Below are 20672 nucleotides of genomic sequence, written 5' to 3'. Positions count from 1 at the left end.
CTACAGGAACTCCAAGCCAAACCATTAAAACTGTTATAGGAGCAGTGAAGCCCTCGGGGCATTGGCAAAAACAAATACAAAACCTCTCTGAAACACTTCTACAACGTAGGCCACGAAAAATCCTACAGAAAAACTAGCCTTCAATGAAGATGAACTGATGAGTCATCTGAAAAAGCATTGTGTGGCAAAGGTGGTAGACATGACAAACAGAATTAGCACCCCAAGAACTAAAAATGTGATGAAACACTCTAAAAGAAACTATAGAATGTTTAAAATGATTAAGAGAGTTTTTAAATAGATTCATTTTTTAATAAAAATAGTACAGTATGAAAGGACAGGCAAGTTTGAAAAAACATCTAGAAATTGTAAGTACAGTGTTTGAAATTAAAAACATGACAAAGGAGAGTCTAAAGGTCATAGTGGTTTGAATACGTTTTACATATTCTAATAAGAGATCCAGAAGAAACTGAAAAAGGGTATGAGAGACAACAAAAGAATAATGCCTGATACTTTTCCAGAATCTCAAGAACCCATTTGTCTTCAGGTTAACAAAAAACTCTGAGTGAATAAATAAAAAATCTACAGTTAAAGACATAATAAAATTGCAAAGTGTCAAAGAAAAGACAAATTGATTATTTAAAAAGGAACATTATACTCAATAATGGATGACAAAAGATTGGAAAATACTGTCAAAATTTCTAGTCAGCTAAGTAATTAAACAGTTCCATAACAATAATATTTTCAAACAAATAAAATAGTTCACCATTCAGAAATCTTTGCTTAGCAGTCCCCAAACTTTTCGGTATGAGGGACCAGTTTCATGGAAGACAGTTTTTCCGCAAATTGGGGGAAGATGTTCGGAATGAAACTGTTCCACCTCAGATCATCTGGCACTAGATTCTCGTAAGGAGCATGAAATTTAGATCCCTTGCATGCGCAGTTCACAATAGGGTTCACATTCCTATGAGAATCTAATGCCACCTGACAGGAGGCAGAGCTGAGGTGGTCATGCTTGCCTGCCCTCTGCTCACCTGCCGTGTGCCCATGCCCAGTTCATAACAGGTCACTGACCAGTTGGCTGCTTGGGGACTGGGGACCCCTGCCTTTGCTGAAAGGAAACCGAACTCAAGAGGAAGTCAAGTTGAATGCAAGCAGCAACAAAGTAAAGAAATCGGTAAACATGTTAGTAGACCTAGATAAACACTGCCTGTGAAAGGAAAAATACATACTTTTTGGTGAGAGGAGTGACTTATCTTGAATTTCAGAATAATTTAGCCTCTTTCTCACTTTTCTTGGGAGCCTACACATATTCTTTTCTCTTGTCCTTTGATATGTTTATAGGAGAAGACCCCAATGAAACATTAGTATTACTGTGACTAGATAAGTCTACTTAATTCTGGGGTGCAATAATTAACAAACCCATCAGCACCTAAGACATTTCTCTAATGTTAATGTTAGGTACACAGCTAAGGCTAGTCCTCAGAGAAGCAGCCTGCCTACAAAATCACACCTATAGGCAAAAATAGAGCAGCCTAGGGAAAACTCAGGCTGCACCTGCACAGATAAGCAGGCAGGGTCCAGCACAGAAGCCTTTTGTTCTTTGTGTGATTGGCAGGCTCCCAGGAAAAAGTGTCCTCACCTTTTCGGGCATGTACACGGTGGGCTCCATGGGAACTTGCGCAGGGAGAAGGAGGGCTTACCTAAATTAAGCCCAGTTATAGAAACAAGAGAAGTGGCACTTTGTGCGTGCCTAGAGACATACCCACAACTACATAAGATAAGGGGAGTTGCACAGACAGCTTTACTAATAAGAGAAATTACTCAAATAGCTACAGAGATGAGAGGAGTTTCTTATAAAAGCTTTTGAATTCAACTGTAAAAACAGCAACCCACTAGGGCTCCCCTCTCCACTGTGCAGAGCTTTCTTCTTTTGCATATTAAACTTTCGCTCCCATCTCACCCTTTGCATCCACACTCCTTCGGTCGTGAGACAACGAACTGGGATAACACCTTAGACAACAAGACCAGTGACCATTGACCTGTTTCATTTTTAGCCCCGTTGCCTACTCTCCAACTTCAATTCTTTGAAAATTCAGGTAGGAGTATAGCTAAAATGGTATGTAGAAGTAAATTTACGGATTCAAGTGTATGTATTAGAAAACAAGAAAATGAAAATTAATGAACTAGAAAAAAAATAAACAAAAATAGAGAGTGAAACAGAGCACATGGAACAGAAAACAAAGACAATTAAGGCGGGTAAGAAAACCAAAAGCCGGTTCTTTTAACAAACCATACTGACAGGAACCAAGAAAAGGAAGAGATTAAAATAAACAATATTAAGAATGAAAAAGATGTACATATAACTACTGAAGAAATTTTTTAAGTGAATAATCAACTTTGTGCCAACAAACTTGATAACCTAGACGAAATGGTAAATTTGTAATAAAAATATAAATAACCAATAATGATTCAAGAATAATAGAAAACATAGACCATAACCACTAAAGAAATTTAATCATTCATCATAAACCTCATTAACACTAGGCTAAGATGGTTTACAGGCTTTTTCTTTTTTTTTTTTTTTTGTAGCCCAGGCTGGAGTGCAATGGCGCAATCTCAGCTCACCGCAACCTCCACCTCCGAGGTTCAAGCAATTCTCCTGCCTCCGCCTCCTGTGTAGCTGGAATTACAGGCATGTGCCACCACACCCAGCTAATTTTGTATTTTTAGCAGAGACGGGGTTTCGCCATGTTGGTCAGGCTGGTCTCAAACTCCGACTTTCAGGTGATCCGCCTGCCTAGGCCCCCAAAGTGCTGGAATTATAGGCGTGAGCCACTGCTCCCAGCCGGTTTACAGGCTTTTCTTACCAAAACTATCAGAAGGGAACAAAAAAGAGGCAACCCCTTTGGCTTCTTCTATGAGGCGATAATCTTGACGCCAATAAAAACAGTAAAGAAAGAAAAATTAAAGGCCAGTTTCATTTATGAATATAGATGTAAATATCCTACATAAAATAATCACAGACCAAAACAATCAGAACCACTATGGCCTTTCTGGTTTATCCCAGGGATACAAGAATGTTAGAAAACTCTAGTAACGTTATTCATTGCATTAACAAATTAAAGAGCAACACACAGGTTATTAGATGATGGTTAACATTTGTTAAGTTTCAGTATCCACTTACAGGCGTGTAAGTGGATTTTATGAGAAAATCTCTTAGCAAAGTAGGAATAGAAGATAATTGTGTTAACTTTCTTACATCATAAACACAAAAGTATTTAATGTTAGGGACAAGACAAGGATGCTTACCACTACTGTTTATTTTCAAAATTTTACTGGAGCACTTAAGGAACATAATCCAGACAAAACAATAAGAAACAGAAGAAATAAAAATGAAGAAATTCATTATTTCCCAGGCCATATTGTTCTATACACAGAAAATCCAAGAAATTCTGCAAATACTAGTATAAGAGAAGACAGCAAGGTTGCTGGATACATGACCAATGTACATAAATCAGGATCCTTCTTACATTGTAACAGCAGCTAAGCATAGCTAGCATTTATTGACTGTTTGGTGCCAGGGGCTGATGCAGTGCTTACATGATTTAATCATAAAAGCAGCCCATTAGGCATATTTGTCTTCATTTTAACAGACTGAACCTGTGACTTGGAGCGTTAAGTAACTTGCCAAAGGTTCTACAGATAGTAAGTTAGGCAAGCCTGGTACTACAACCCAAATCTGTGTGACCCCAAAGCCCGTCATGGTTTTAACCACATCCTGCCAGTAATTGTAAGGAACGTGATGATAACACCACTTTGCTCCTGGCCTCAACTTTCTTTTTACTTTGATATTTTAAGTGGTATTTTTAATAGGAAAAAAAAACATTCTAGACAACATGAATAAACTAATGGAATTAGATAAATTAATTGTACTAGGAGCATTTCAGGATATTTCTGGAATAAATCTAGACAGAGGTGGCCCCAAAACGGCGATGTCAGAAGAGGTGCGTGAGGAGAACTGGTGTGGAAGCCACGGGCGCCCAGTAGGACCGGGGCCCAGGGTTCAGTCGCAGGGCAGCGCCCAATTTCTGTTCACGCGCTGCCCACTGGGACGCCGAGTTCTGCGGTGTCTCAGAGCGCAGCTTCGCCCAGGCGCTCCACGTCCCTGAGTGCTCATGAAGGGAAGAGAGGCCTGATTGACTTCTTCAATGTAGAGACCAAAGCCCAAGCAATACTGTACAATCCAGTTGCCTCAGTATTGCCCTTGAAAATGGATTTCACGTTCATTCTAACAGCAGCAGGAACTATAGCCATCCTTGCTGCTGCTGCTACTGTAGCAACATTATTAATAGCAAAAAATCTGAGTTCTTTAAAGAAGTGGACAACTAGGGATAATCAGAGTACTAAAGAATCTGGCAAACAAAACAAACAAAAAACAACACGCCTATTTTCAAGATGGCAACCAAAATGGAACAGGAAAACACACAAGGAATTGGATGAGAAGGAACAGAGATCAGATGAAGAGGACGGGGAGGAACGGGGAACAGACCAAGGACTGGGAGAGAAGGAACAGGACACACATGTAAAAGTGAACGAAAAGCAACAGGGCAGCCAAATTTCGTAAGTGTAACATAAAACTTGGTTAATTACAAACAGGCAACACATGCCGATCAAACGAAGAGGGAGGGCGCTGGACCACACTGGGCTCTTTTTTGAGGACCACAGGGCAGTGGCTGGAGGCTAAAGCAGACTTGGCTGGTGTGAGTGGCACACTTAAGGTCACTTTCCTGTAAAACTGGTTTCCAGAGACAAGGGTCAGCAGCGGGGCCAGCATCTTTTACAACGGTGTGAGGAAAGGTACGTGGAGCGAAAGTTGTCAGTGTAATCTTATATCTTGACAGAAGTCTGACTTTTGATATTTCAAATCCTGCTGAGGAAAAAAGAAAAAAAGCCTAAAATGTGCTCATCCCGCTTTCGCACAAGATCAGCAGCTCCCCCGGGGCTGGGCAGGGCGGAGCAGCGGGCACCGCACAATGCGCGCCACCTCACAGAGCCGGGCGCGGCAGGCCTCGAGCCACAAGGGGAGTGCGCAGGCCGGCACACGGGCCCCTCGGGGAGGCGAGGCCTAGGGGCGAGCCCTTCTGAGAGCAGGGAGTGAGGGGGCGGCGCCCGCCAGTCAGGGCAGCTTCCTGACGACCTGACAAGCACGCCTCCAGTTGCCAAAACCACCCAAAAATGTGCCTCAAAACACGTTTGCAAAGCCCCGAGCCGGCCGGTCGCCTGCCTCTCACCTAGCCCGACCGCCCGACGTCCTGCTGCCGCGCGAGGGCGAGCGAACCAACTCTGCTTCCTCTCCTCCTTTCCCCGATCCTCCCCGCCCCCGCCTTCCCGCTTCTCCCGCCCCCGGATGGCTCAGCAGCCTCCATTTTCCAGATCTTTCTCGAACCCGCAGCTCCTTGGGCAGCCGTTGCCCGAGTGCTGACGGAAGCGGCCGAAGTCCGGGCCGGGAGCGGGCTCGGGCGCGGAGCGGAGGCTCGCGCGCCTCCCGGGCGGCCGAGCGCGCAGGCGCAGGTCCCAGCAACCGCCGGTTGGAGGCGGCCGATCCGCAATAGGGAGAGACCCAGGCGGCGGGACGCGACGCAGGCTTCGGCGGGGACGGCATCTGCTCCTTCCGCGGGTTTCCGACTCCCTGCCCTAGATTTTCTGCTTTGCGACTTGGGGTCCCCTCTCGTTTGCTTCTCGTAGGAGTCGCAATCCCAGCAGCAATAGCCCAGAAGAGGACGCGGTTCCCGTACCGAAGGCTTCACCACCAGCAGCCGGACCATCACGCGGCGGGATGTCTGTGGTTGGCATTGACCTCGGCTTTCTCAACTGCTACATCGCTGTAGCGAGGAGTGGCGGCATCGAGACCATCGCCAATGAGTACAGCGACAGGTGTACCCCGTAAGTGCCTCTGCTGAGTATCACCTCGACCCTAAGAAACGTTTTTCTCTCCCGCCCTTAACGTTTGTCCTGTCTGCTGGCTTCCTCGGATTTTCCCCTAATGTGTGCCGAACCCCGAGATGACAGGTGCAGCTAGTCAACCGCAGTCCCTAGAGACCGCCGGGTGGCGGTCGGACTTCCTTGCCCCGCAGAGCTTCTTTCCTTCAAGGACGAGGGACCGCACTAGTTTGCGCAGCTCTCTTTTCTGTAGCCACGCACGCACGTCCCGTGCCTCCTCGTGCCGCTGTCCCCCAACGCCTCTTTTGCTTGCGAGAAAGAGGTTGCTGTGGGACAGCCCCTGGCGTCCGGAACATCCAGAAAGGTCTCCGGTTGCCTCTAACGAGGTTTGTGTGGGATTATCAGCCGCGGGCAAGCAGCCCCGCACTAGCTGAGTAGAGTTCTTAATCCTGCCCTCCCTGCTTTCCCCGTCCCTCTGGGTGACAGCTTTTTCTCAGAAAAGTAAAAAGTCAGCTTCGGCTGCACACGTCAGAGATGAATTGCAGGTTCGTCTGGCCCCGAAAGCCTTTTTTTTTTTTTTTTTTTTTTTTTTTTTTTTTTTTTTTAAGGGCGAGGAGTGAAGCTTGTGGGGTTTTACAAAACCCAGTGCCCTTGAGAACTGGAGGTAATGGAGCCGGTTTCCAGGACCAGGTCAATGGTGTATTGATAGGGAGAGCATTGATAGGGAGAGCCTGGGGATGGGAGTCACTGGCCTCATGCATTGGTAACTACGTCAGTTGCTGGAATGCGGTGGGGTTGGGTCGGACCAGAAGCGTGTTTCTGCAAAGTGAATTGTCGGAGTCGGGGGCAGCTGTCCCGTATAAACATGACTGTGGAGTGATTCTATTATGAACGCTTGATGAAAGGCTTAGGAGCGGCGTTATGTCATGGAAACATGTTTCCACATGTTCCGTTGTTTCTCTGGCCTGGGAAGTTTGTTGGCAAGGAATATAATGAAGTAATTCTGTAATATGAAAAACTAGCTGCTTATAGGCTGCTGTTACTGGTAATTTTATGAGGAAATCAACTGTATGAAACTTGTATTACTTTTTACGGGAAGGTAATATGGCATCTTAATTTGACCGTTCTGAATGGTCCAAAATACAATACCTAAGCTATACTAAAACAAAGTCGGTGTCCAAATGGTCTTTAAATACCTCATTTACTATTCTGTGGACAGCTTTAAAATATGGCAAAGAGATATTGAAGAGTAACTCACTTGAAGCAGTCTGTCTTTGATTTCTTTCAAAGAAGATTCTAGAAGGTTTTATACCTTTTTTCTTAGAGGTACACATTTCTGATATTGAAATTTTAAACGTTTTAGACGTTTATATTTCCAATATATGGGCATAGATAGGGTAATCCTCAATACTGTTTGAACTCTTCTACTTTTTACATCTTTTTCTGGCTTTTATGCGCAATGGGAGGCCAAAACAGTAACTGTGAAGTCGATGAATTCGTCTCTGCAAGGTTTTATATTAAGCCACAACAAATACTGGCTTTCGCCAGAAAAGGACCGGAAATTTCACTCTCCACCTTCAGCAGAGTAGGGGTTAAAAATGGGAGCAATCTTTGGCTTCAGTGACTCTCAGTCTATAGAGAAAAAACTGAGAGGTAGTGTGGACATTCTTTTAGTCCTTAAAGCCATATCCCAAAAGATCAGAAACCAGAGCAGTAAGAAACATCGATCTACATTTCCAGGCTGAGAAATCTCTTTAGTAGTGAGTGAACCTGTGACTCTTTAAAGAGCCTGGCTGGCCAGACTTGGAGAGTTCTTTTAAAAGTGGGCTTCTAGAGTCTTCTAAAAGTCTCTTTGTTACTGTACTTAGGCATATTGGCTGGTTCTGTGTGGCTGAGAAGTAATGTGATATTTCTGATTTGTGAGCTAGAAAGCCAATAGTGATATCTAGATTTAATGAGCCTAATCTAAACTAGAAAGTTCTTAAAGTGAAAAGATGTTTCTCACTTAGCTTGCATCAGCAAGTCTTCTCTCCATGGCTGGGCACTGTCATTTACTTCAAAAGTGTATTTTTTTGTTGTTTCTGAACAAAAGCTCTTCATAGTAGTCTAGTCCTCTTACACTATGTATTACTTTGTAGGTCCAGATGTTGAGGAAAAACATAGCCCTTCCAGACCTCAGGACATTTATCCATCAATTCAACACCGATCATGCAAAAAGCATTGTAACTATTAGATAACCTTTAACTTTTCTAATACACCACAGTATTTAATAACACACATATATAAAATGTTACCTTTGCAAATAAAATGTTTTTCATATTCCAATTGCTTACATCAAGGTAATGTGACATATTTCTAAGATGCGAATACATTATAAAATGATCCTGTGAGAAGAGGAAAGAAATGTTCAATTTAGTTGTTTTCAGCGTTCATACTTTTTACATTTCTTTCATTAGCATACTTGATTGCTTACAGTTGAGAGGATCCTGTATAAACCAAGAAGGACAGTTTAATGAAAAAGAACCAAGTTTTGGCCTGTAATTAAGGGACAAAAGACAAGTTAATTTAACCTATTTATTCAGATTCACCTTCTGTAAAGTTGGAGTGGTTATACTAGCCTCTCATCTCCTGTGGAAGAGGGAAAGAGAAATTATGCATAAACTGAAGAGACAAAATACTTTTTCTGAACATTTTCTTATTGAAAAATTATTACATATGCTCATTATAAAAAATACTGGCACATTAAAAGATGAAATTAAAAATTGTAATTCCTCCAGATGGTTTTCTGTGTGTTTTCAAAGGGAAGGAGAAGTATATACTTTATGTTTAGTAACCTTTTTCTTTTTTTTTTTTTTTTTAAAGACGTGGTCTTGCTCTTGTTGCCCAGGCTAGAGTGCAGTGGCGTGTTTTCAGCTCACTGCAACTTCCGCCTCCTGGGTTCAAGCAATTCTCCTGCCTCAGCCTCCCAAGTAGCTGAAATTACAGGCACCCACCACAACACCCAGTTAATTTTTGTATTTTTAGTAGAGACGGGTTTTCACCATGTTGTCCAGGCTGGTGTCGAACTTCTGACTTCAGGTGATCCATCCGCCTCGGCCTCCCAAAGTGCTGGGATTACAGGTGTGAACCACTGCACCCAGCCTATGTTTAGTAACCTTTTTCTATGTAAAACATACGTATTTCTATACTATCAGTTGCAGTGTCTGTATAATCATGGTAATTTAATCCATACCCTGTTAGACATTCAAGTTGTTTATAATACTTTATAAACAGTGTTGCAATAACTATCTTTGTGACTAAATTTTTGATCCTTCCAGTAAATTCCTAGAAGTAGAATTCCTGAGTGTCCACGTTTTTAAAGGTCTGGTACATGTCTGTTATTGTTCACTTAAGTATGGATATGGGGATTAGAATTTCCATCCCAGGCTTAAATATACCATGGTGATTAGTTTCACACATGAGGAAAAAAGCGATAGCCAAGAATCGTCATTAAGTATCAAATTAAAGCATGTGGTAAACTGGAATAGGATTGCTATGTGCTAAGCAAGCATTGTCATATGTATCACAATTCTATGAGTTTGATCATACTAGCTATCTTTTTTTCCATAAGAAGCGTAAAGCAAAGTTAAATAACTTGGCCAAGAATTAGTAAAACAGTGAATTGGACTCTGTTTCAGGCCTCTCTGACCCTAGAACCCAAATGTCTTTCCAGTATCCGTTGTTGTAAGTATGGCATATGTGTAACTAGGTTAATGATGAAAGGAATAAATTACCTGGTTGAGCAGTTATTGTACAGGAAAGCATCTTTGCTCTACTATCAGTAAAAGTCTAATTTTATCTAGTTTCTAAGAAATACTATCTTTTTTAAAAACATTATTTTAATAATTCTTAAAAATTTTTTTGACACAGGGTCTTGGTCTGTTGCCCAGGCTGGAGTACAGTGGTACAGTCATCTCACTGCAGCCTTGAGTTCCTGGGCTCAAAGGATCCTCCCACCTCAGCTTCCTGAGTAGCTGGGAGTACAGGTGCATGCCACCATGCCCCACTATTTTTTTTTTTTCCAACAGAAATAAGGTCTTGCCATATTTCCTAGACTAGTCTCGAACTCCTGGCCTCAAACCATCCTCCCATCTTGGCCTCCCAAAGTGCTGGGATTATAGGTGTGAACCAACGTGCCCAGCCAGTAATTCTTTTAAGTCATGTTAAGGACATGTAAAATCTTACTTTGTTTTTAAAATTCATAAAAAGTACATAACAAAACAAATATTAGTGTAAACATTTGGAGAAAAAGTAGTGTGGAAGACAATAAACTATTAATAATGGATATATACTTCTCAGAGATAGAATTATGAAGGAGGTGCTTTTAATTTATGGTCTGTAATGAATACTTTGTAGGAGGGAATATGGATTTTCTTTAAATGAAACTGAAGATTTTTGTTAGGTATATTTTATCATCAAAATTCTGCATGATTCTTCAACATTTCCTATTTCTTTACTAGTGTATGAATAATCTGGAAATATGGGAAAATGCTGTTTAAATGCTGTGTTTCAGATGAATGGGACCCCTCTTAAATGCATGAAAATAGAAATCACTTTGTTGCATTAAAAACAACAGCACATAGAAAATGTTAAACTCCAGGGGTTAACTGTAACTATAATAGATGGGCATTTTCTGGTGCTGGCAGTTTGGGATGAAGAAGAGGCTTTTACCTTTTTTTGTTAAGTATTCTTTTTACTACAAGAGTTGGTTTTATATGTTTTACTATTTGAGCTTATATTTTATTTAAAATATTTTAAATGCTGAAGAATTACACAAAGTAAGTCTCCCCCTTTATCCCTTCCCAACCACCTCCTAAAGTTTTATTTATAGTTTCTAGCTATACGAGTATGTGATTATATGTATGTAACTGGGAATTTTTTTAACAAAAGCAGAATTACATTACATTCTGCTTTCATTAAAAAATATTTTTTAAATATTTTGTAAATTGTTTTCTTTTCACCTCAAAATATTGTGGATATCTTCTCAAACTTATGGCTTTAATTTACCTCATTCTTTTTGCTAGCTGTGTAATATCCCATTGATATATTGACTGTTATGGACATTTCAAGTTAATATTTTGCTAGTGACATACAAAAATTCGGTTAATACCTTTGCTTTTTTTAAATCAAATTTGCTGAGAAGAGTGAAAAGCCAGGTGATTTCTAAATGTTTAACATTGAACTGACTTCCTTAAGCACTGAAAAAAAAAAAGGTTTAACATAGCACTGACAGTCTTTTATTATGTGGTCATTATAAATTAATGAGTATAGTTGTGTTGTGATAAAACTTTATTTACAAAAATAGGTTGCAGGTTGTGGTAGTTTTCAAACTCCTGGTCTAAGCAATTATAACCAAAAGAATTTTAACATTGTTATGCATTGATATTTGTGTTTGAACCAAGTGAATTATAGGTAATATGAGTTTTTCAAATAATGTATCTAATATAATAATAGTTAAATAATGTATCAAATTTAATGTAGCTAGTATACCTAATCAGCTTTTAAAATATTGTCTATCTATGTAAATATTTGTGTGGTTTCTCCTAATGGCTTCAAGCTGATTTATTTATCATTACATTTACTAAGCATTTGAAAACTCTTAAATTATTATTGTTTATATATTGTTAAATGTTTAATTCTTTGTCCATAATGAAAAGCTGAAAGCTTTGTTATTACTAAATCATATGTGCCTAGAGGTCTTATTTTTAAATAGCAAGCTAGAAAGCAAATTGCAACAGTGAGCTTTTTTGAGAGCATTCTTCCCCCTCCCTCTTCTAGGGCAACATTTTTTCCAAATAATTTGAGAAACAATATCCAGATGTTTTCTTTGCTGTAGAATTTTGTAGTTCCTTTAATTTGTTCATAAGCATTGAAATTCTCCCAGAAAGGGATGTTTTTCCCAACCTTATTTGAACGTCTGAGGAACTATGTTTCATAGAGCACTATTTTGGAAATGTTGTTCTAGGGCAGAGGTTCTCAACTGGAGGTGATTTTGCCTCTGAAGCGATAACTGACAGAATGAGATATTTTGGGGTATGTCACAACTGAGATCAAAAGAGGAGGTACTGCTGGCATCTAGTGGTTGGAGGCAAGGAATACTCCTAATATCCTACAGTGCACACAATACAGCCCTAGTGACCCAACAAAGAATTACCTGGGCCAAGATGTCAGTAGTGCCAAGGTAGAGAAATCCTGCTCCGTAGACATCTTGGCAAGCACAGTTGAAACTATTTGTTCAGCCCGTGATTTAAACCTATGGATTACACTGATAATAGAGGGTGAAGAGTAATTGTGGTTTTATGGAACTGGCAAGGAAAAGAAAAGGGCTGCTTTTAAAGCTTAGAGAGTGAGGACTGAATCTTAATGGAGAATAATAAGGAGCAAACAAACTTAGTGCTGAGCTCTTAGGCAACAAATCTCTTCTGGTAGTATGTATTTTCTCCAACCTAATCATGCTTGGCCTTATAAAAGTAAGCTTTTTGAGAGAGGAAGAAAATCCTGAATTTTAAGGAGAAAATACAGATACAGCTTTCTTAAAGTAGCATCTTGTCCTCTGATTTTTATGCCCCTCTCTTACTAAAAGGAACATAGGACGTTTAGAAATCTTCATTGTTTAGAATTTCGTGGTATTTTCTGATAATCTGAGATTACCACACAATAGCAAAAGCAGATTGGATATTATAGATTTAAACTGCATTGAAAACCCAACCCTCCCTTTATTTTAGCCATAAAATAACATTTCTAAATAGTAGTTGAAATAATCAATACAAAGTAAATATAGATTATGCTGTATACACTTGGATAAACTATCTTTTTCTGTGAAAACTCTTACATCAGCCTAATACTTGTTATAATGTGTCTATTTCCCTTGCTATTACTAATGTAAAAGTTTTGAGAGCAAATAGGTGTTTAATTTATTTGGGTTTTTCTGAAAGTACTTGGCAGATATTTTTTATTTAATGATTGTAACATCCTGGAATGTATTTGAAAGAAAATCGAAGGAGTTTGAAGGGTGCCTTTATGAAATGGGTTTTCTATATATTTGAAACTGGGCATGTCCAAACCTGGTTAAATGACAGATTTTTTAACTTTAAAAATTGTCTGCTTTTGACTTCAGAGAATATCTGATACTGGTAACTGTTTAGCTTTCTTTGTGAAGTGATACATGTATGAAACATATTTCAAGGAACCAGCGCTTAATGGTAGTTGAATCTGAATCTTATTTAGCTCTACTGTTCTAACAAAAATTAAACTCTTGAGAATCAACCTACAAATAAAATGTTCAGTGTAGTCAAGTGATGGTAGCCTACTGTTGAAAAATTAGAAGTATTTGGAAGTGTGTCCAAATAATGGAGTTGGGAGCAAGATGGGCTATAAAGTAGACTGAGAAATGGCAAAGCTATATTTTCTCTAATAGATGAGTTTTAGGATGGAATGCCAACATCCACACATTACCATATTGGATATGTAAGTTTTTACTCTGACAGAGAATATGTTGAATCAAGGAGTTATTTATAAGATATGTGAAGATGTCATCTAAGCCACTGATTCCTGCTGTACCCTTATTTTCCTGTTTTTTACCAAATCACAACTAAAGACCAGTAATTTCCATTTCCTCTTTAATCTGATCATCACTTTTAACATTTCAGTTATAAGTATATATTTGCTTGGATGCCTCAAAGTTACCTCAAGCCTACCGTGTTCAAAATAGAGTTTGTGACTGTCCTGTCCCCAAACCTATCTTTCTTAGAAAATTTTCTGTCTCATTGAGTGCAACTAGAAACCTAGACGTTATTCTTGTCACTTGCCTTTTCCTACTCTCTAGACCAACACTGCCCATTAAAAGCATATGAGCTACATAGGTAATTTTAAATGTTTTAATAGAGCCAGGTACAGTGGCTCACACCTGTAATCCCAGCACTTTGGGAGGCCAAGGCAGGTGGATCACTTGAGCCTAGGAGACTAGCCTGGGCAACATGGTGAAACCCCATCTCTACAAAAAATTTTAAAAATCAACCTGTAGTCCCCAGCTGCTCAGGAGGCTGAGATAGGAGGATCGCTTGAGCCCTGCAAGTCAAGGCCGCAGTGAGCCAAGATTGTGCCACTGCACTCCAGCCGGAGTGACACAGCAAGACCCTGTCTCCAAGAAAAAAAAAAAAAAAATTCCAATAGTTACATTAAAAAGGCAAAACGAAGCAAGTGAGATTAATTTTAATATATTTTATTTAATTCAGTATATCCAAAATTTTATCTCAATATATAATCAATATTTTTAAATTGAGATATTTTACTTTTTTAGTATTAAATTTTTAGAATCTAGATCACAGATGTCCAACCATTTGGCTTCCCTGAGCCCCATTGGAAGAAGAAGAATTGTCTTGGGCCACATATAAAGTACACTAACACCGAAGATAGCTGATGAGCTAGAAGAAAGGTCCATGCATAATTTTTGTGATATCTGCCACCACAGACAAAAAAGTACCTGCATTCAAACGGTTGGACACCCATGGTCTAGAGTTTATTTTACACTTTGTATACGCACATCTCAATTCAGACTAGCCACATTTCATGTGCGTAATAACCACATATGGCTGGTGGCTAGTGGCTAACATATGGGATGGTGAAGATCTAGTCTGTCACCAAGTCCTTTAAGTTTCCTCCTAAATATCTCTTCTTTCTTCTTGTGTCCCAGCTGTCACCATCCTGATATAGATTACTGGTAACTTTTTGCTCTTCTCTCGTCAGTTAACACTATGTTCAATATGATCTCCAACAAACTCTCTACCACTTTTATCCCACATCATTTACTCTTCCTTAAAATCTTACTTCCTTGAATAAGCCTTTCCTGACTCTCCTCCTCTAGGTTAATTCTTGCTGTTACAAACTTTTGTAGCACCGTGGTCACCTTCCGTTATAGCACCTGGTTTACTTTCTTTTGTGTGAGTCTATAGCATTGTGAGATCCAAGAGAGCCAAAACCATATTTTCTTTCATTATTATATCCCTAGCAACTAACAGTGTGCCAGGCATATAACAACTATTAACAAATATGTGTTAAATTGACTAAATTAACTTTTTAACTGTTTGCTTTCCCTGAAAATCCAGTAGTCCCCAGCAGAACAGTATGTTGTTCAGCCCTGGGAAAGCACTGCTCTGGAATATTGCATCTCCAGTTTGTATTATATATCAGTAGGTAGGGTCCTCTCCATCATTCAGAAATGTTTAATGAATCCTCATTGAAATTTAATCCTCATTAACTGAATAAATTTTAAGATTATAATCTGGCACCTGAGACTATATAATCTGGCCTTGATACTATCTTATCAAATTGTCCTATGAAACTAGCCAAGTTATATTCTTTTTGTTTTCTCCCTGGCTGAGTCTAAATTACATTCTTCTAGTCCTCAAATAAACATTACCTTAGGAACCATTATTCCATTCATTAGGTAGTTTTATTATGTCCTAGAAAAAGATCTAGGCTAGAAGATCTAGGCTAGTGCTATCCAGTAGAACTTTCTGTTGTATATTTGTTCTGTGTATATTCAGTTCTCTGTATATCTGCTACCTACAAGTGGCTGTTGAGCACCTGAAATGTGACTAGTCCTGAGAAACTGAATATTCTAGTTAATTTAAATTGTACTAGCACCACATGACTTGTGGCTACCATATTAGATAGTGCAGATCAAGGCAGTGGATACCTGTTACCTCGCCTTCATGGAGTTCACATTCTGGCTTCTGGTACTGAGATACAGTCACTAAATGAATTGTATGAGATGGTAATACATACTATGGAGAAAAATAAAATTGGATAAACAGTGTGAGGTATGTGTTGGGGAGGAGCAGGAATGTTGTTTATATAGGATGGTGAGGATAGGTGTTTCCGATAAGCTGACATTTGAGCAGAGACCTGAAAGCAGTGAAAGCACAGGCCTTATGGATGCATTTTCTTAACACTTCAGAAAGAGAGAACAGCATTTACAAAGGCCCTGAGGCAAAAGGGTGCTTGGCATATTCTAGAAATAGCAAGGAGATCAGTATGCCTCCTAGATTGAATTTGCAGGGTAGAGCAGCCAAGGACCAGACCATGAAAGGCTTTATTGGCTGCTAGGGGGACCCAAGCTTTTACTTTGTGAGATAGGACACCACTGGAGGATTATTTCATGATCAGAGAACAGCAGCGTTTCATGATCTTAGTTTTTAAGTGGATCACTTTGACTACTACATGGAGAACAGACTTACATACCTATATATCAGGAATGTCTTTTTCTGCAAGACAAATAGGTATTAAATTTTTCTGTCCTTTCAAGTCTTAATTCAAGAAGTCACCTCTGTTGTCTAGAAGTGATTATTCTATTCTTTGCTACTATTACTCTTAATTCTATATATTCTATTGATGTTTTTTCCAATAGACTATACATTCTCCAAGACAGGGATTGTGACTTGTATACACGGAGTGCCTATAAATATTTGTTGATTGAATGTAGTTTTTTGTAGTTATAACTGAAATCATGGAAACATTTTCTTGAATCATAACATGAAATGGTATTTTGATGAAGATGTTATTCTGTGCTTGCTCTATGTTATTATTCTATGCTATTACATTTAAATGTGGTCGTTAAAATACAATAATTTACATAATGTTTACTATGTGCCAAGTATTGTTCAAAGAATTTACCTATATCCATTCTCTTAATTCTCACATAATCATATGAGCAGATATTATCACTATCTTCTAGATGAGAAGCCGAAGCACCTAATGGTTATGTAATTTCCACAAGGTTAAGTGGCAAAGCCAGGATTTGGCCTTTTTAACTGTTTACCTTCCCTGAAAATCCATTGGTCAACATGGTTGAGTTTTCTTCTAAGGGGTCATAAATCAATATAATTTGAAAAACAGTTTTGGAGATCAACATTGTATTGCCAGCTATAAGGACATTTTTTTTTTAATTGTAACATTTATTCTGACCACCATTTTATTATATAGGGAAGCTTTAAAATAAATTTTTGATTTGCGTAACGTATTTTTAAAATAATATATTGTTATATTTCTCCTTTTAAATTTATTTTTGTGTAAGGAGAAGCAAAATAATAGCACAATAATAGAAAAGTACCGTGGAACCAACTTTGTTTTTCTGGTTTAGGGCCTGTATATCATTGGGATCAAGAACTCGAGCCATTGGAAATGCAGCAAAGAGCCAGGTAAATTGTTAATGTGGATGTTTTGACTTACAGGAAGAATTAACTGAATATTGGTAACTAAGTTCCATAAGTTATATTGTTAAGAGTGAATAAGACAGTGAGGAAAATAGGACAGGTACTTTGTTTTTAGATATAATTTGCTTTGGGTTGTAAAATATTTCTTGAATTTTATTTTTTTTAAATATTTTTTAGTTGTGAAGTTAGGGTGTGCTACTATGTGACATCAGTTTTTCCCTGAATGGTGTCTCAGGTGACCATCCAGGAAATAATGAGGGATATTCTGTCTAGAACATACATTTGAATGACAGGTAAGTAACATCTTTGTAAAATAAGGTGAGAAAAATGAAAGAACTAATTTCCAGAGTAACTCAATGTGGTACCACTAATTTACATAGAATTTGTTGAAGTATTTGTATTTTTAGGCTTTTGTAATCCTTATGATTAGAACGTTGACTTTTAACATCCCATGTTATAGATCGATCGATTTTCCTTTGACTTTCATTACTTCCCTGAACCAAAAGCCCTTAACAATTACTTCTTGCATTTTATATATATCTGGGTCTTATATCTCACATTCTGGCTGACCTTCTAAGTGTGTCACAGATAATCAGAGTCTCTAAAAGCAACCTTTAAAGTCATTTCTCCTAAGGAGCTAAAGAGAACAACATAGTAATTCAGCATCCCTATAGTTTTCATCTCATAATTGAAGATCAGGGTCTATTTGACTTTAGAGGTCACTAGGATTATAGCAACTGGATCTCAGTAATATTCTGTAATTTGAACTGCATATTCTAGTTAAAGAAAAAATGCTTTGCAAAAATGCAAGCCATTTACAAATTAAGACACTTTCACTTAGCACTATGCTACATGGAAGAGATTTTAATTTACTAGCCTAGGAGCAATCCACAGCAATGGAAGCAACATACTAGCACATGAAGATTTTCACAAAGAATTAGATATGGAGAGAAAAAGAAAAACTAGACAATAATAAACCAGTTTAAATTAAAACACAGAAATGGAAGTGGAAAGAAATAATCAAAGATACAGGTTGCATATCCCTTATAAGAAATGCTTGGGACCAGAAGTATTCAGATTTTGTATTTTTTCAGATTTTGGAATGTTTGCATGGTACAGGTTGACCATCTCAAATCCTGAAATCCAAAATGCTCCAAAATCTGAAACTTTCTAAGTGACAACATGATGCGCAATGGAAATGCTCAGTGAAGTATTATATTTCAGATTTTTGGATTTGGGATGCTCAGCTCATACTGATTCACTAGAGCAAAAGTGTTGAGGAAAACCAAAAAGATGAGTTGTAGATATTTGTTGTTTGAAATGTTTTAAAGGTTTGTTCTTTCTCTTCCGAAGACATTAATTTTGAATCCTAACATTCCCAGGATAGGTGGAGAATTTGGGAGGCAAGTGTTAAAATGTGTACATTCTCATTGTATGACTTTACCATCAGTTGGAAACCAGAAAAATGAATGATTATGTGTAATCCTAAACTTGGATGTGTAGGATAAGGGAACTTGGTGGTTGTCAAGTATTAGGATAGAATTTTATTTTGCATTTATTAAGTAACTGATAAATACGAGTGTTTACTGCCAACAGATAGTCACGAACGTAAGAAATACGATTCATGGCTTCAAAAAGCTTCACGGGCGATCATTTGATGATCCCATTGTACAGACTGAAAGGATCAGGCTTCCCTATGAACTGCAGAAGATGCCTAATGGAAGTGCAGGAGTTAAGGTGAGCTTTATATTCCCAGGGTTACAAACATATCTTCAAATTAAGGAAACCCAATATGATAATATTGCTATTTGTAGTTTGACCTTTTTCCTCTAGATACAGTACATACACACCCAAGGGACAATAGTTTTTGTAATAATTTTAGTGAATACCAGGAGATCTAATTTAGATAATTTTTTCATTCAAATCACACTGTTATTGTCAAGGAAAAAAATGGTTATTGAGACTCGAGAGAATAGCTTTTAGGGGATAAAAATAAAGGTATATAGGATTCAAAAGAATAGACCCAAAAAGTATGTTATTCAGAAGAATGGACCCAAAAGTTATGTTAATTGCTGTAATGAGTTTAATGAGTTCTAATTTAGAAGAATCTTATAACATACTATAAATGTTAAAGCATATTTTTCTTCCAAGTAAAACTTGGATTCTGAATTTTTAATTTTATATTCTGTACATTAGTTAACCAAAACATGTTTGTGCTGATTTTTTTCAAAAACTAGCTTCACAACACACGGAACTACTATATGGCCCAGAAATTCCACTCCTGGGCTTATACCCAAAGGAATTGAAACATATGTGCACACAAAAACTTGTACATGAATGTTCATAAAAGCTTTGTTCATAATAGCCAAAAAGTGGAAACGATACAAGTTTCTATCAACTGATGAGTAAATATACAAAATGTGGTGTATCTTAACACATGGAATATTATTTGCCCATAAAAAGGAGTGGAGTACTGATATATGCTACAACATGTATGAACTTTGAAAACATGCCAATTGATGAAAGAAGCCAGATACAAAAGGCCACATACTGTATGATTCCTTTTATATAGAATGTTCAGAGTAGGACAAATTCATAGAAACAAAGTCAGATTAGTGGTTGCTAAGGGTTAAGGGGAAGGAAAAATAGAGAGTGACTGCTAATGGGTTTCTTTTTGGGTGATGAAAATGTTCTAAAATTAGATAATGGTGATCAGTGCACAGCTTTGTGAAGATACTGAATTGTACACTTCAGAAGGATAAACTTATTGCTGTGCAAATTATCTCTTAAGAAAGTTATTTTTAGTAAGTAATTTTAGACTTGATGTATGTGTTACGGATATGTACACAGTTCCATTTTTAGAAGAGCGTTCTGACTAAAAGGTGGATGATGAATCTTAGTAAGGAGACAGGAGGCTGTTAAAATAGTTGAGGAAGACACCATGAGAAGTTGAAGACGGAACAAATTGTGAAGCCATAGTTTAGGTGAAATTTTCAGGTTACTAAACTGAGAAGCTGGATGGGTTATGATAGTAACAACTGAGATAAAATAATATTCAGGTATCTTTTAGATATGGTAAGCTCTGGTTAATAGTTACCTAGAGCAGTTTTATTCTACTCCAGTTTAAAATTTGAACTACTTAATTTTATAAGTAGTTTAACTTCTAAAAGTGAAAATTAATGATCAGGCTTTGAGAATAGGCTGAGAAAAACAGAATAATGTTTTTAAAGAAAGGCAGAACCAAAGTTTTGAGTGATATAATTTTATACATTCATAGTAAGTGCCTGTAAGATAGTAGAAAAAGCTTTGAAACATCACCTTTTGAAGACTTAAGAAAATCAATGTTCAACTCCTCAAGCATGTTATACATTTGTTTTTTATACATTTATTTAAATTTATTTCATCTAACTTTTAAATTTTTATTTATTTATTTTTTTTGAGACGGGAGTCTTGCTGTGTCACCCAGGCTGGAGTGCAGTG

General features: G+C 38.1%; 1 protein-coding gene across 2 annotated transcripts in view; it reads left to right on the top strand.

Moving 5' to 3' along the window:
* Positions 1-4498: 4498 nt before the first annotated feature.
* Positions 4499-20672, top strand: part of LOC105486102 (heat shock protein family A (Hsp70) member 4 like) — a 62777-nt gene continuing 46603 nt past the window's right edge. Inside the window, exons 1-4 of one of the 2 annotated variants that reach the window (XM_011748796.3) lie at positions 4499-4620; positions 5746-5943; positions 17120-17177; positions 18789-18929. In XM_011748796.3, coding sequence (XP_011747098.2) covers positions 5837-5943; positions 17120-17177; positions 18789-18929 — 306 coding nt within the window. In that variant the 5' untranslated portion in view covers positions 4499-4620; positions 5746-5836. Of the gene's footprint in view, positions 4621-5745; positions 5944-6995; positions 7040-17119; positions 17178-18788; positions 18930-20672 lie in introns of those variants that run through there. The other variant, XM_011748797.3, reaches the window with a different exon arrangement.

This window comes from Macaca nemestrina, chromosome 3 (genome assembly GCF_043159975.1).
Source record: "Macaca nemestrina isolate mMacNem1 chromosome 3, mMacNem.hap1, whole genome shotgun sequence".
NCBI lineage: Eukaryota > Metazoa > Chordata > Mammalia > Primates > Cercopithecidae > Macaca > Macaca nemestrina.
The sequence above is the reverse complement of the archived record's forward strand: the minus strand, read 5'-3'. Positions and strand labels throughout refer to the sequence as shown.